The following is a 14,998-nucleotide window of genomic DNA, read 5'->3' on the forward strand; positions in this document are numbered from 1 at the left end:
CAGACCTTAAAGGGTTAGTTCACCCAAACGTTAAATTTCTGTCATTAAGTACTCACCTTCATGTCGCTGCAAGCCCGCAAGACCTTTGATCATCTTCGGAACACAAATTAAGATATTTTTGATGAAATCCGAGGGTTTCTGAACCACACATAGGCAGCAATGACATTGCACCTTTTGAGGTCCAGAAAGACATTGTTAAAATAGTCCATGTGACTACAGTGGTTCAATCTTAATGTTACGAAACGACGAGTATACTTTTTGTGCGCAAAAACTCCTAAGTGCCCAGTCTCCTAAGCAGTTGATGTAGTAAATGTAGTGCAGGCTTCCGGGTTTACGTTCGAACGGCGGCTCAGTATTGGCTGACGCTGTACATGTGAGCAGCACGATACATGCGTGTAATGCTGACACAGGAAACAGCCAATAACGAGTCGCCGTTCTGACGTTGAACATGGAAGCGCTTCACTGCGTTCACTGCATCAACTGCGTAGGAGAATGACAAGGGAGAGAAGAAATTGTTGAATAAAGTTTTTGTTTTGTTTCTTGTCGCTTCAGAAAATTTAAGTTGAACCACTGTAGTCATGTATAACATATTTTAAAAATGCCTTATACCTTTCTGAATAAAAATATCTTATACCTTGAAAGGTGCAATGACGTTGCTGCCTGTGTGGTTCAGAAACCCTCAGATTTCATGAAGAATATCTTAACTTACAGGTTTTAAATGACATGAGGGTGAGTAATTAATGACAGAAATTTCATCTTGGGAGAACTAACCCTTTAATAGACCCTAAAAGATGATCAATGATATTCGCTCCACCTGTGACTGGTTACAATGTTTTGGCTCATCAGTGTGTGTGTGCAAAAATTGGCATTTTGTCTGTAGGACTCAATTGGGTTTTGTGACGTAAACAGAATCAATAGCAGCTTTTCACTGTTGGGCCAAACCTTTCTCTTTGCTTAACCGTTCCATTCCGTGCCAATTTGGCAAGAAACTGGAGAAAACTGGTTTCCAGGCAACAGAAAAGTGACCAATCCTGAGTTGCGACGTCACTACATGCATTCTACCGGCACTGTTCAGCACGGTTAGCCAACCACGCTGAGAATTCTGGGCCGAGAATGGTTTGTAATCGTGCTGTGCTGTACCAGGCTCAAGAGGAAATATAACTGATACCATTCCTTTATCGTTCTTAGAACCGTTCGGTCCGACGGGGAAAAGCGGCTAATGATCAATGAATTATACTGGTAAATTGAATAAACCTCGTTGTTAAATATTGTATTAAATCAATTACTTAGTTAAAAATATATGATGCATAATATTCTATTTATTAATTTAACTGTCAAAATTCCCCTGTGGCAAAGCTAAATGCGTGGCAAGAAAGTTGAGCTTGTGGTATCAGACAAAAGGTCCTGCCGCAATTACTTCTAAACAACATGCTCCCTTCTTTTTCCATCTTTTCTCAATTTGCAGAAATGCTGTGGCTAAACGTGGAATGTCAACTCTGGAAGCTGCTTACATCCCAAATCATTAAAGTCCCCAGTGAGTATGAACTCTCTTTACCACCGACATCTCTCAACAAAATAAGTATTGAATAGGAAAACTGCCTGATTTTCCTCTCAAAGAGTCATTTACTTTAAAAAACTACTGCACTGAGCTTCTTTGGACCTTTATCTGTTTGCACTCCTTCCCTTTTTAATATGATTTTCAAAGTAAAATGCAATCAGAGCTGGGTAGTAACGGATTACATGTAATCTGGATTACGTAATCAGATTCCAAAAATCAAGTACTAGTAATTAGAGTAAACTACTTTTTAAAATACTCGTAATCAGACTACAGTCACTTTATGGATGACATGATTACATATTATTAACACAATGGCAGTAAGTTGTTCACAATTCATTGATTCTCCTAATTTTACATTTTTTTAACCTTTACATTTTTTTCCATAATAAACTTGCCTCTTTTATACATTTGTGGTTCTTTGTGTTTTTCCGGCAGTGAGCGGGAAATATAGATGGAATATAAATATGAAATAATAATAACATAATAATAATAATAATAATATATGAAATATAGATGAAATATTTGATGTAGCAGTGATTTCATGTTTTTCAATATGTGATGCGATCTGGGAAAACCTGTCGGATGTTGCAATGGAACGTTTTCTCTAAGTCAAAAAATAGGGCGAATGTCATATTTTTGTCAAAATTGGGTTTTCTTTAAATTATCATTCTTATATCATCTTGTCTACCATCTCTGAAAATATCTTGGCAAAATTCACCTGTTAAGTGCAGAAAAATAGCGATTTATTGTGCCAAGGCTGTCTTTCTTTAACGTTACTATTGAAGAACACACCCAGCGGAAAAACAAACAAACAAAAAAACACTTAACACTACAAAGACAGTTCACCTATCAAAATAAACCACATAACATGTAGAATGAAGGTGTATTAATGCAAATTTCCCGCCAGTCCTGTATAAACTACGGCATGCAAAGATTTTTTTTTTTTTTCTAATACAACGTTATCATGAGAAAGTGGAGCACAAGAGAACAATGGAGCTATAATGAACACACATGTTAAATTTATGTGTTTATTAGAGGTTGAATTCAAATCAAATACTGCCAAACTGTCCATACCACTTCTGAATAGGATGTCTACTTCATAAATTGTAAGAAAATATGGAAATATATGGTTCAGATCACTCAAATAAATGGAGGTGCCCTTAAATGGTCAGATATGGAGCTTGGGTGTCTTCAAGTGAAAACATTTGGTACTGCGCCCAAACAAAAATCATACTTAAAGCTAATTTTTGGAAAAATTAAACCTAAAATTTGGAATGTTGGCTTTTATTTTCTTGCAGTTTAAGAGTAAAACATGCTTTGTAAAATATCATTATAAAATATAAACAATTATATTTTTACATTTTCATCAATTTAAACTTCTACAACTTTTTTTTTTTTTAATTCCACTTTCATGATTTATTTATAATAATAACACAATAATCTGACTAGTGTCTTCTTTAAAACAAGACCAATCTTAGGTCTATATTCCAAAGCATTCTTGAATTACAACCATTTATGTTTGGATAGTGCATTTTCATGTCTATGCGAAAAAAGGGTGTGACAGTTATTTAAAACTGTGTTTCTCAGAATTCCGTTCCTGAAAATCAGAGTGATCAGCCGACTTCACTTTTGTTACATACAAGCAATGAAAGAAATCAGATTTGGAAAGGGCTTGAATCCAGCTTTCATATGGTACTGATGGTATTAATTTCACCATGTGATGGGTTTTCGCAGATCACATCACATATTTGTATTTGTAATGATGCTCTTTTCTAAATTTCCTTAATTTTAAGTAAATATGTTTTAAAATCATAAGATGTGATTTTGTTTTATTCAGTGTTAATATCAGCAAACACTAAAAGGTACATTAGTGTTAGTATTTTGAAGTAATAAATGTCCATACATTGGCACTTTAAAAAGAATCTGTTGAGGCTCTTGTTGGTGAATAGAATATATTTTTTGGAATATATTTTTTCTTTGTATCTGTCAAAATAATACAAGATTATCCTACAATATTTGTGACATCAAATAAGAGTTAGCACAAAAGTAATCTAAATGTAATCCAAAAGTTACGTTATGAAAAATTTGTAATCTAAGAGATTATATTACTGATTACAAATTTTGTCATGTAATTTGTAATCAGTAACTGATTACAATTCATAAGTAATCTACCCAGCTCTGCATAAAGTACATGTAAAAAGTAACAAGATAGAAATTAAATGATATTCATCAGTTTAGGCATGGAGTATGATTTTAAGGAGAATATGAAAGAAGTGGCTTATCTGCCATACCAATTCAGAAGCTTTTAATACAGTCCTACAGATAAAATATTAATTAATGAGCATGAAAAAAAAAACATATATAATTCTTTGTACTATAAATGTTGAAGTATCCTGAAGTACCCAGCTAATTCAAATGTGCTCACTGAGGGCTGGTTGTAAATGTTGTCAGTACAGCATATAGTTTAGTCCGTCTATTTTTCCTCTCAAGAAAAGAGGCCAAAAGCTTTTGGACATAAAACTGGGGTGATGCAAATACTTATAAATAGATTTAAAGCTTTGGCAACGATAAACAAGGTCACAGAAACAACCCTTTCAAATTTTTCCAAGCCACTTAAATGTTCAGAAAGAGATCCAATAGGCTCATTCTTTCACTGTCCTCATGCATTCAGATGGTCTTCTCTGCAAATAAGATCAATGGAAATCCAAGAGCACTAGGGCTCCCAGGAGAAATAAACACAAACACTGCATTGTCAGCTAAATTATAAAGCAGCAGAAAGGCTAGCATTTGGTGGTTATACACAATAAATCCCCTGTAAGTGAACAGAATATTAAAGGAGAGATTTTTCCTCAAGTCTTCCTAAATAATGGAAAATTCCTCTTGTATGTGCTGCAGAGGCTATGAAACTATATCACAAATTAAAAGTTCAGAATTTATGATCACATTGAGGTAATCAACTAAACACTAAATTTCCATGCAAGCTATATTTTTCATACTTAACCTTTTATTGTATGGCTTATATATCTTATACATTTCTATTTACATAAATATTATTTATATATTTTAACTAGATGCATAAATAAAAATGTTTAAACAAATAATAAAATAAAAAATAAATAAAAAATAAAAATAAAAACAAAACAAAAACAAAAACAAAAATAAGACCACCCAAACCTTGCTTAGGTCTTGCTTACCGCCCAGGACTTGCTCAGTCTGAAGATGGGTGCGCTCTGAAGGGCAGAGACCACCGACACCAGAGAGTGCAGGTTATTTAACTCAAGCAGTTTCTATGAAAACACAGAAGAGACAGTCTCAATAAACATTAACCCACTTACATGACTCACGTAAGACAACTGTAGGCTTCATATAAATAAGGACCCACTAAAATAAAAGTATGGTTTATTTTTTAGAATTTTTTACTTTATTGTAATGGTACAAAACTTGGTAAAGGTTTTGGCACTTGCTATGTGAACACTCAAAAAAAAAAAAAAAAAAAAAAAAAAATGGACATGATTTAAAAAGTTTTAAAAAAAGTTGTCATACTTGTATCCCTTGAGGTAAAAATTATAGCATTGGAATTTAATAAGAAACATATTCCATTATCTATTGGAAATGTTTGGAACTGCACCCAAACAAAATCTTACTGAAAGCTATTTTTTTTAGAATACCTCAGTTTTGTAACAACTTTTTAGATGTATGGCTTTGATTTTCTCATAGTTTTAGAGTAAAACATGTTTAGGAAAATGCATTTTTAAATTTTAAAATAGTGTTTTTCATAAATATATTTTTTCTTTGTATCTGTCAAAATAATACAAGATTATCCTACAATATTTGTGACATCAAATAAGAGTTAGCACAAAAGTAATCTAAATGTAATCCAAAAGTTACGTTATGAAAAATGTTTTTCATAAAAATAAACATTTATTTTTTGTTAACTTTTTTTTCCCCACTTCAGCAATAATCTGCCAAGTGTCTTCTTTAAAAAGAGACCAAACTTAAGATTTATGACAGTTTTAGTTGGAAATTCCATTTTCAAGTCTATGCTCAAAAAAGTAGATAACTACTGCATAAATATAATTTAGTACCATAAAATACCCTAAAAATACAAAATATTAAATAAATACATAAAAAAAAAAACATTTTCAATCAAAAATATAGACAGTACATTGATTTCATTTGAAAAAAAGAAAGAAAAAAAAAGGTAATTTTAAACAGTAAGCAAGGAGCACGAGAGGGTTAGTCAATGTACACTGATTTGTTTGGATTTCATTCAATTTTGATATATTCGGATCAATATATCAAAATATATCAATTTTGATATATTCGGATTTCACTCAATGTTTTCTGTTCTGGCCTTGTCACACTTTTCTCATTCTGTTTTTTCCCTCTACTAGGCTGACCTCTGTAAAGCACTATGTGTCAACCACCTTTAAGGAAAAAAAGAAAGCAGCGCTGCTTTGGTTTTTAAGTCATTGGCCGATCTGTTTTATCTATTAGCATAACCGTTATCATAGCCCACTAACGCTAACTAGGGCATGTCTGCTGGTAGCAGGGTACGCAGCTCTTTCAGGTTTGGCAGGTGGAGCAGGGTGAGTGTTCAACCATCAGGAGTCATTCAGCGGGTTTCCTGTGTCATGGTACATTGAGTTTCAGGAGAGTATTTAGGCTGATTGAATTCACAGCAGTCTGTGGCTCTCTGTGTGTGTGACTGTTGGCACGAACGACAAGATAAGCATCTAAATAACCGCATGATGGTTTGGGAAATTTCTCAAGTATCATTTCAAGAGACGTATTTCTTTTTAAATTAAATAAAAATTTTAATCTTGATAATATAAGTGGTTTTTTTTATTATTATTTGGAAATCAAAACAAATCAAAACTTAAAAACAATAAACTCCATGTTACTGTCTATTGAATGATTCAGTAAATAGCAATTTACTTTGAACAATAGAAGTGGACTGGAAATATAAACAACTTTTTTAATCCTCTTCGATTTCATTTTACAGCTCATTTATTCTCAATTCAATGCAGCTATCTGTACTAAATTACATTTTAAAAGCAATTACAAGACAGATGGAAAGTCAAATAAAAAGGGTGAAATGATTTGAGAGTACTAAACTGTGTGTAGTTATGACTTCAGATGAGAAATTAAGAGTAATGAGAAATTACAGTATTTGGTTTAGGAGTAACAATGATGACATATATGACACTTTAGGTCTTCTCCCTTTGTTGGTTGCTATCTTCATTTGAAGATAATTAAGAAATGTAATGGCTCTGCCTTTCTTACAGTTGGATATATTGAAAGCTGTGTAAACTGAGTCTGAGATGGATCACAGTCAGATGAAGCCCTCATCCTCCATTCATGCCACAAACACTCACCACTCCTGTACAACCTCTCTACTCACTCTCATTGATCTAAAACAGAAGGCTTTAATATATCAAGACTTGCCTAACATCATTAAAATTGCCCACTGTTACAAGACAATTCTTGAAAGCGCCCACAGAAACTTTTATGTTTAATGGACTTCTAATAACACAAGTTATGGTAACACCAGTGCCAAGGACAATTACCAGGATATAAAATGCAATTCAGATGTGAATACAAATATTAATAAATGTTTGACTGAACTTGATTAAAATTATAGGGTTATATTTCTGCTGCCATGGCAACACACACAATGCAAAAAGAATTAATGATAAAGTAACCAAGCTGCACTGGCTGAGGGAACCGTGAAAAACAAAGAATGTCTCACCTTGGCAATTTTGATGAAGTGGCCCAATATTTCTGCTCGAATTTTCAGTGTTTGAGCTGTCAATATCTCCCTCACTGCCCAGAAACTGACCTAGGAGAAGAAAAGGTCATATGTAAATCAGTGGCGTAGCCAGAATTTTATTTTTGGGGGGGCCCCATCTAAAAATGAGGGGGCCACTATATATGACACAAATAATGACTACAATGACACAAATAATTCTTAATTTCTAAAAGAAATGCAAAATCAATCGGTAGTTATTAATAGAATAACGAGACACAAACCTTTACATTCAATCGCGTTTGGTCCCATTTATTTTTGATCACAGTGCATACTACATATACAAACTTTTACTCTCAAAGTAAAAGTGCGCACATTTGTAGAAATACACGTTTACCTCAGATTTCATTAGATAGAATTTATAGAACATGTACGCAGGGTTTCATAATTACCGAGGTCATAAAATGTAGTTTGTTAGGGGGGTACGGGTGCATGCTCCCCCGAGAAAATTTAGATTTCCTTTTTGTACATATGTGCATTTTTAAGACGTTAAGACCAACAAACTGGATAACAATAGCTTTAAAACCATGTCAACAAATACATGCATGCATGCACAGATTTGAGGCAGCTTTAATCGCATGTTTGGCAATTTCATTTTCAAACGACAGTCATTGCTCGTAGTTTCTATTGCGCTTTATTTTAGCAATAATAAAGTAATTATGCAGTGCGCGCCGGCGCATTTGCGCATGCAATTCTTGAGTGCTCGCCACGAACACAGTATAATGGCTGATTGGACAGTCGTGTTATTTTTTCTGAGTTTTACCGACATAGCCTGACAACATCTCATCTGACCCCAGTTCACTGCTGTTTAACTGAAGCTCCCTCGAAGTCACCTGCACCTTTTCCGCGCTCGTTAGACTTGCTCCTGGCGCTGAGACGAAGTCGGAATGCGCGTCTGAAAAGTTTCCCTCTCAAAACGTTCTCTCATAAACGTTTTTAGCCAGCGTTTTACTTGACAATGTTTAAAAAAATATATATATATTTTTGGTGTTTTATATGCTCTGTTGGTGGTTTGTGGAGTAGCATAACCTGGGAGGGATATATTTTTTTTTATCCCCACCAGGGATAAAAATAATTTAGCAGAGGCAGGGATACATAAACCATTTATAAATTAATTTTAAACAATGAAACATTTTATCAGAACCTAAAGTAAATTATCCCTATATTGTTTTCTTTGATTGTGTAATTTGCTTTTTGAACCGTAGAAAAAACGTTATTTCTATAAAAAAAAAAAATACAGACAAATCATAACCATTTTGATTACACTCATGCTGATATTGTACTATTTGACTATTTGGCCTAGCCCCCTCATTATCAGATTTCTGAGCGATTTTATATTTTTTATGTTGATTTGTTACACTGATGCATATGCTGCGCGGTAAAATGCAACAGCTGTTTTTAGACTTATTGGTTTGATTATTTCACGTGTTGCGTGTAGCCTCTGCTATTATTATCTTTGCGCGTGAGAGTTCGTTATTATGCGGTGAGTGACAGTGTGAAGCGGCACCCGAGGCTTCCCGTTTCCAGGATGCGCATCTCAATGCAGTGAAATCCGGTGGATGCTCTGGCTCCTAACTCTCTATTTGTTTTAAAAAGTCGTTAGAGAATCAAGAACTCTGACTGCAGCGCACACAGTTTTCTTCTCGTCATTATAGTTAAAACTACTTTAGCGAAGGTAGAGTTAGTGAAGGTTTATATAATTTATAGCTATGTTATTTAATTGCTCTGCTGGCAAATACCAACTGCCAGCACACACAAGTTTGCTCAAACTTTAAAGGGTTAGTTCACCCAAAAATGAAAATTATGTCATTTATTACTCACCCTCATGTTGTCCCACATCCGTAAGACCTTCGTTGATCTTCGGAACACAAATTAAGATATTTTTGATCAAATCCGATGGCTCAATGAGGCCTCCATAGACCGCAATAACACTCCCTTTTTCAATGTGCAGAAAGCTATTAAAAACGTATATAAAATAGTTCATGTTACTACAGTGTTTCAACCTTAATATTATAAAGTGACGAGGATACTTTTTGTGCACCAAAAATAACAAAACAGCGGGCCCTATAATACACCCGGCGCAATGCGACGTAAGGCGCAAGTGTGTTTGCTAGTTTGCGTCCGGTGCCGTTCGCGTTTTCCCGTTCAGCGCCACGTCCTTAAATTTGTAAATGCATTTGCGCCAGTTAGTGCACCCATGGGCGTGCTGGTCTAAAAAAGAGGTGTGTTCAGGCGCATTGCTATTTTAAGGAGCTGAAAATAGACTGCGCCATAGACCAACTCAAACCTGGTCTAAAGTCTAAAGTCAATGGCGCAATATTTTTTTGTTAGAGCGCATTGGTAGAAACTGCGCCTCTGGGTGCGTCCACAGTGCGCATTGACTTTGCTTATTACACACAGGGATGCGCATCACACAAACATGCCAAATATTAAAAACAAAAGGATTACAGTGTAAAAGAATATTATTGTGTAGACTACATAAATATAAAAAATGTAATGATGAATAGTCATTGCGTGTATTAGAATTATGCTACCTATTTTCAATTCAGCCTATTACTACTTATAATGATGAACGAAATTGGCTAATTAATTGAACAATCGTGCCAATACACACACATATATATTAACTGACTCATCGCGCGGAGCTATTTGAAAGCCTGCATTTGCAAGCCCGCTTTAACTTCGCGCACGAGCAGATCGGTTTCTTCGCTTGAAAAGCGCTCAGCTTTTCCGCCAACAAATACCGCCATGTAAATAGCAATCCGCCATGGCGCGAGCACATCTCGCTCTTAAAGGGAATGGGAGATGACACTCTGATTGGTTTATTTAACGTTACACCCATTACTCATTAAGAGAATAGGGATAACCCATTTCAAAAATGCTCCCGGCGCACAGATCGTTTTTCTTTCTTTAAAATAGCAAAAGTGGATTTGGACACGCCCTGAGTGCACCTGCACTGTGCGCTTTACACTTTGCGGTTAGATCGTTAAAATAGGGCCCTCCGACTTTATTTCACAATATCCAGAGAAGGCCGGTTTCAAAACACTGCTTCATGAAGCTTCGATTCTTTACGAATCATAGGTTTTGAATCAGTGGTTCGGAGCACGTATCAAACTGCCAAAGTCACGTGAATATTGAAGTTTCAAAACACTTATGACGTAACAAAGCCTCGTTTACTGAAATCAAGTGATTTAGCGCTCTGAACCACAGATTTGATACAAATGATTCATAAAGATTCGAAGCTTGCTGAAGCAGTGTTTTGAAATCGCCCTTCACTGGATATTGTGGCATAAAGTCGCTATTTTGTTATTTTTGGCACACAAAAAGTATTCTCGTCGCTTTAGAATATTAAGATTGAAACACTGTAGTAACATGAACTGTTTTAAATACGTTTTTAGTAGCTTTCTGTGCATTGAAAAAGGGAGTGTTATTGCTGTCTATGCAGGCCTCACTGAACCATCGGATTTGATAAAAAATATCTTACTTTGTGTTGCGAAGATTAACGAAGGTCTTACGGATGTGGGACGACATGAGGGTGAGTAATAAATGACAGAATTTTCATTTTTGGGTGAACTAACCCTTTAACAGACTCCTAAAAACAGATTAACAAAATATAATAATAATAAAAATCTAAAAAAATACAGGAAATCATAAATTAATAAGGAAAAAAAACTGTGAAGAGACAGTATTTCCTCTTATACACAAGCTTGCCAGAAAACCTTTTTAGAATGTGACTAAGCAGCAAAACAGAATCTTTCCTTTTTTCTGGAAATATAAGACATTTGTTGTTGATGGTGACATTAAAAAGACCGAAATGGCAAATGTAATTGCAGACCTCAAATGGCCACTTCCAAGACATTAAGCTCTTCTAAAATGAAATGCCATGTAAATAAATCTCATATTCATCCCCACTGTATACTGACCTTCATAAGTGGATATTTATAACCGTATTTTCAAAAGTGGGGATAAAGAAAGTGTTGTGCATTTACAGTAGAGTGTGCGGGAATAGATGAATTGGTCAGGTCATTATAATGTGTGTGCCTGTGTTGTGCACAGAGAGAGAGGACACAGGCCACTGTCGCCTTGGCCTGCTTCACATGCAGCTGCTTCAGCTCTGTATTCCCTTACGTGCCTGGCACTCCAGTTTTATGCACGTCTTAGGGATCCGCAAATGCCTTGATTCGATAACCTTTGTACAGACATGGCATGTTGATGGGACAGACGCAAAACAGTCATGATGGATCCATCAAGCATGCGCTGGAGAGCCCTTTGCGATGACAGCCCGGCCTCTGGTGTTTAAACAAACACAGAGGGGATGTGGCACATAAACTGTCTGGAGCTCAGCATTACTATGATAGACTGTAGGCAATAGCGCTGGTGCCATTTTGCTCTTATCAACCCATGGTGTTCAACTAAGATCGGTAGCTCAGCTCTGCTGCGACATAAGCAATAGCACTGCTACTTCTGGTGCTTTGCTCTCATACATTCATGACAGCAACAGTGAGACCGTCTGCTCTTGTGACTGCTCGTTGCAGGTGATAAGAATAATAGCGGCCTTGGCTTTGTGTTCTGACTGTTTCACTTTGCACTGCAGCAAATTAAAGGGTTAGTTCACCCAAAAATAGAATTATGTCATTTATGACTCACCCTCATGTCGTTCCAAACCCATAAGACCTCTGTTCATCTTCGGGACACAGTTTAAGATATTTTAGATTTAGTCCGAGAACTTTCTGTCCCTCCATTGAAAATGTATGTACGGTATACTGTCCATGTCCAGAAAGGTAATAAAAACATCATCAAAGTAGTCCATGTGACATCAGAGGGTCAGTTAGAGTTTGTTGAAGCATCGAAAATACATTTTGGTCCAAAAATAACAAAAACTACGACTTTATTCCTTTCCATTGAATTGATTCCACTGAATTGATTCCATTGAATCCTTTCATCTGTCGGCGTTGGTAATGCACTTTTATGTCGCCGTGGTTGTTTTTGGCGATTAGGACATCCGCGACATGCACACTTATGCACCATTTAAAAAAATATAGCAATACCAAAATACAAACAATGTAGAATAGCTTGAATACAGCGTGCGTCTCCCTCAGACTGTAAACGAAGCTCGGGCGCACTAGATAACAGGTCAGCAGCGTCTTACATCAGCAGCATCACTGCGGAGTCATGAAACACACTCCGGAGCAGAAGGGGGCGGTAATGCTCCAATAAGCTGGATGCCAACCGCCGTCAAACAGGAAAGAAGAAGAAGAAGAAGCGGAGTCACGAACGCAAATTGACAACAGACCTGGAAGAGAAGACAATGCTGAATAAAGTCATAGTTTTCGTTATTTTTGGACCAAAATGTATTTTCGATGCTTCAAAATGTCGCGGATGTCCTAATCGCCAAAAAGAACCACGGCGACGTAAAAGTGCATTACCAACACCGACAGATGAAAGGATTCAATGGAATCAATTCAATGGAAAGGATTCCGGAAGAGAAGACAATGCTGAATAAACTCATAGTTTTTGTTATTTTTGGACCAAAATGTATTTTTGATGCTTCAAAAACTTCTAACTAACCCACTGATGTCACAAGGACTACCTTAAAGATGTTTTTATTACCTTTCTGGACATGGACAGTCTACCGTACATACATTTTCAATGGAGGGACAGAAAGCTCTCGGACTAAATCTAAAATATCTTAAACTGTGTTCTGAAGATGAACGGAGGTCTTACGGGTTTGGAACGACATGAGGGTGAGTCATTAATGACATAATTTTCATTTTTGGGTGAACTAATACATTCAGAGCAGTATCAGAGCTCCTCCTGTCAATCTATCACAGCCGGTTAACTGTCAGTTTCCCAGCAGTCGACACTTCAGCAGTCATCATTTTTTTATTGCCTTTCATTTCCTATCATATATTTTAGTAATAATCATATTCATCATGTAAAAGCATAAACACTCAAATTTGATTCTGTGAAAACCATTTTGAAATTGGACATTGTGTTACCATGAAAATGGAAACCTTTTAGTGTCCTCAATTTTTGAGTCTAAATTATTTTGTAAAATATATATTTTGTATAAAATAAAATATAATTAGCTCAGAACAATTGCTTTACAATAAACAAACTTTTTACACTTTCTTTTTTCTTTTTTTTTTTTAAAAAGAGACCAACCTCTGTATTTCAAAGCATTCATGAATCACAACCATTTCAACCTGTTCAGATCTACTTAAAAAGTTTGCACTCAAAGAGATGTCAATTTGCTGAAAAAATTGTTGCGACTAGGTGGTTCTTGGATGTTGTTTTGATTTTTCAAAGGTGGTGTTCTGTCTGAACGTTTAAGATCCACTGTTGTAAAACAACATAGTAATGCATTTAATGTCCCTGAACGTGCCACTGGAGCAGACAACTAAAGTGGATGGCATGTGGATGGCAAAAAGGGAGAAAAACCCATCACAGACATTTCTGTTGGATTCTGTTTTGAATATATTTTGTTATTTATTTCGCAGCTGCTGGATGAATTAACTAATGGACCAGCATTTGTCTATCTAAGGCACCTGTTTGCATTACAAAACTGTAATATGCAGTAAAGAGATATCATGTTATTTAAAATAGCCAAAGATGTGAACCTTATTAGCAACTCCATTGTACAAGTGGAAACCTATTATATTACAAGACTAGTGTTATTTTCCCAAACTTAGAGCCTAAATCATCTACATTAAATCTGCTTTATCAGCGATGGTTTCTGAACACAACATGTGCTAAATCAGCTGTGTCTGCAACTAGAACATAGTGTCGCAACAGAGTTGTTCCTCTTTCAGTATAATGACATACATTGACCTCCATTATATGATTTATTTCTGGTGGACTTTCCCAGGTTTTAAACCCCGGAAAAGCAATGAATAAGAGTGCGCTGAACAGGAATTTATCCCCTGATCAGCAATTTTGCACTCTATGTCTCTGTTAACTGCTATAAAAATGTCTTTCAAACTGCTATACAAGGAAACAAACAGGAGTTCCTGTTGAAATGACTAATGTATCAGGAAACTACCAGTGAAATGATCAGTATTATCTAAATTAAAAACAAAATACCTTAAAATTATATATCTGTCAGAGTCCTCATGTTTCTGTGTTTCCCCTGTGACCTCCTAGTTTCCCGGTGTGTGATTATTTGATTCCATTCACCAGTTCTGTTAATTACCTTATCAGTTTCCTTTGTTTGCTCCATGTATACCTTATTCTCCCTCATTCCTGGTTTGTTATGGTCTATGTTTTACGTGGTTGTGTTCTCCCTGTTCTGGACTTTGTTTAATAAATTCTATTTCTTGGACTATTCCTGTTGTGCGCTTCATTCTACACACACGTTCCGTGACAATATCCTTATGCCCATATGCCAGAATTACACATGCAGCAGGACATTAGTCTTCAGCTCAAGCCACCACCAACTTTAGCAAACAGGAAATTATTACTGCAGCAGATTAAGCTTGTAATAAATAATCTTAAAGTGCACCTGTTGGATATGCTGACTAGTGCAGTATTGCTTACCTGGTTAAATCTCCGTGTGAAGGCCACAACGTTAGGTGAAAGGCTGTGCTTCTCCTTCTTGTTCCATCCACAGCTCGCCAGCTCCTAAACAGCCA

The 14,998-nt window shown here is 35.9% G+C and overlaps 1 protein-coding gene across 1 annotated transcript in view; it reads right to left on the reverse strand.

The window, feature by feature from the left end:
- ralgps1 (Ral GEF with PH domain and SH3 binding motif 1) overlaps positions 1–14,998 on the reverse strand; it is a 148,224-nt gene that overhangs the window by 106,926 nt on the left and 26,300 nt on the right. Inside the window, exons 6-8 of the mRNA XM_067393908.1 lie at positions 14,904–14,987; positions 7,311–7,400; positions 4,753–4,845 (exon numbers count right to left, since the gene is read on the reverse strand). Of these exons, the coding sequence (XP_067250009.1) occupies positions 4,753–4,845; positions 7,311–7,400; positions 14,904–14,987 (267 nt within the window). The remainder of the gene's footprint in view (positions 1–4,752; positions 4,846–7,310; positions 7,401–14,903; positions 14,988–14,998) is intronic.

This window comes from Chanodichthys erythropterus, chromosome 9 (genome assembly GCF_024489055.1).
Source record: "Chanodichthys erythropterus isolate Z2021 chromosome 9, ASM2448905v1, whole genome shotgun sequence".
Lineage (NCBI taxonomy): Eukaryota > Metazoa > Chordata > Actinopteri > Cypriniformes > Xenocyprididae > Chanodichthys > Chanodichthys erythropterus.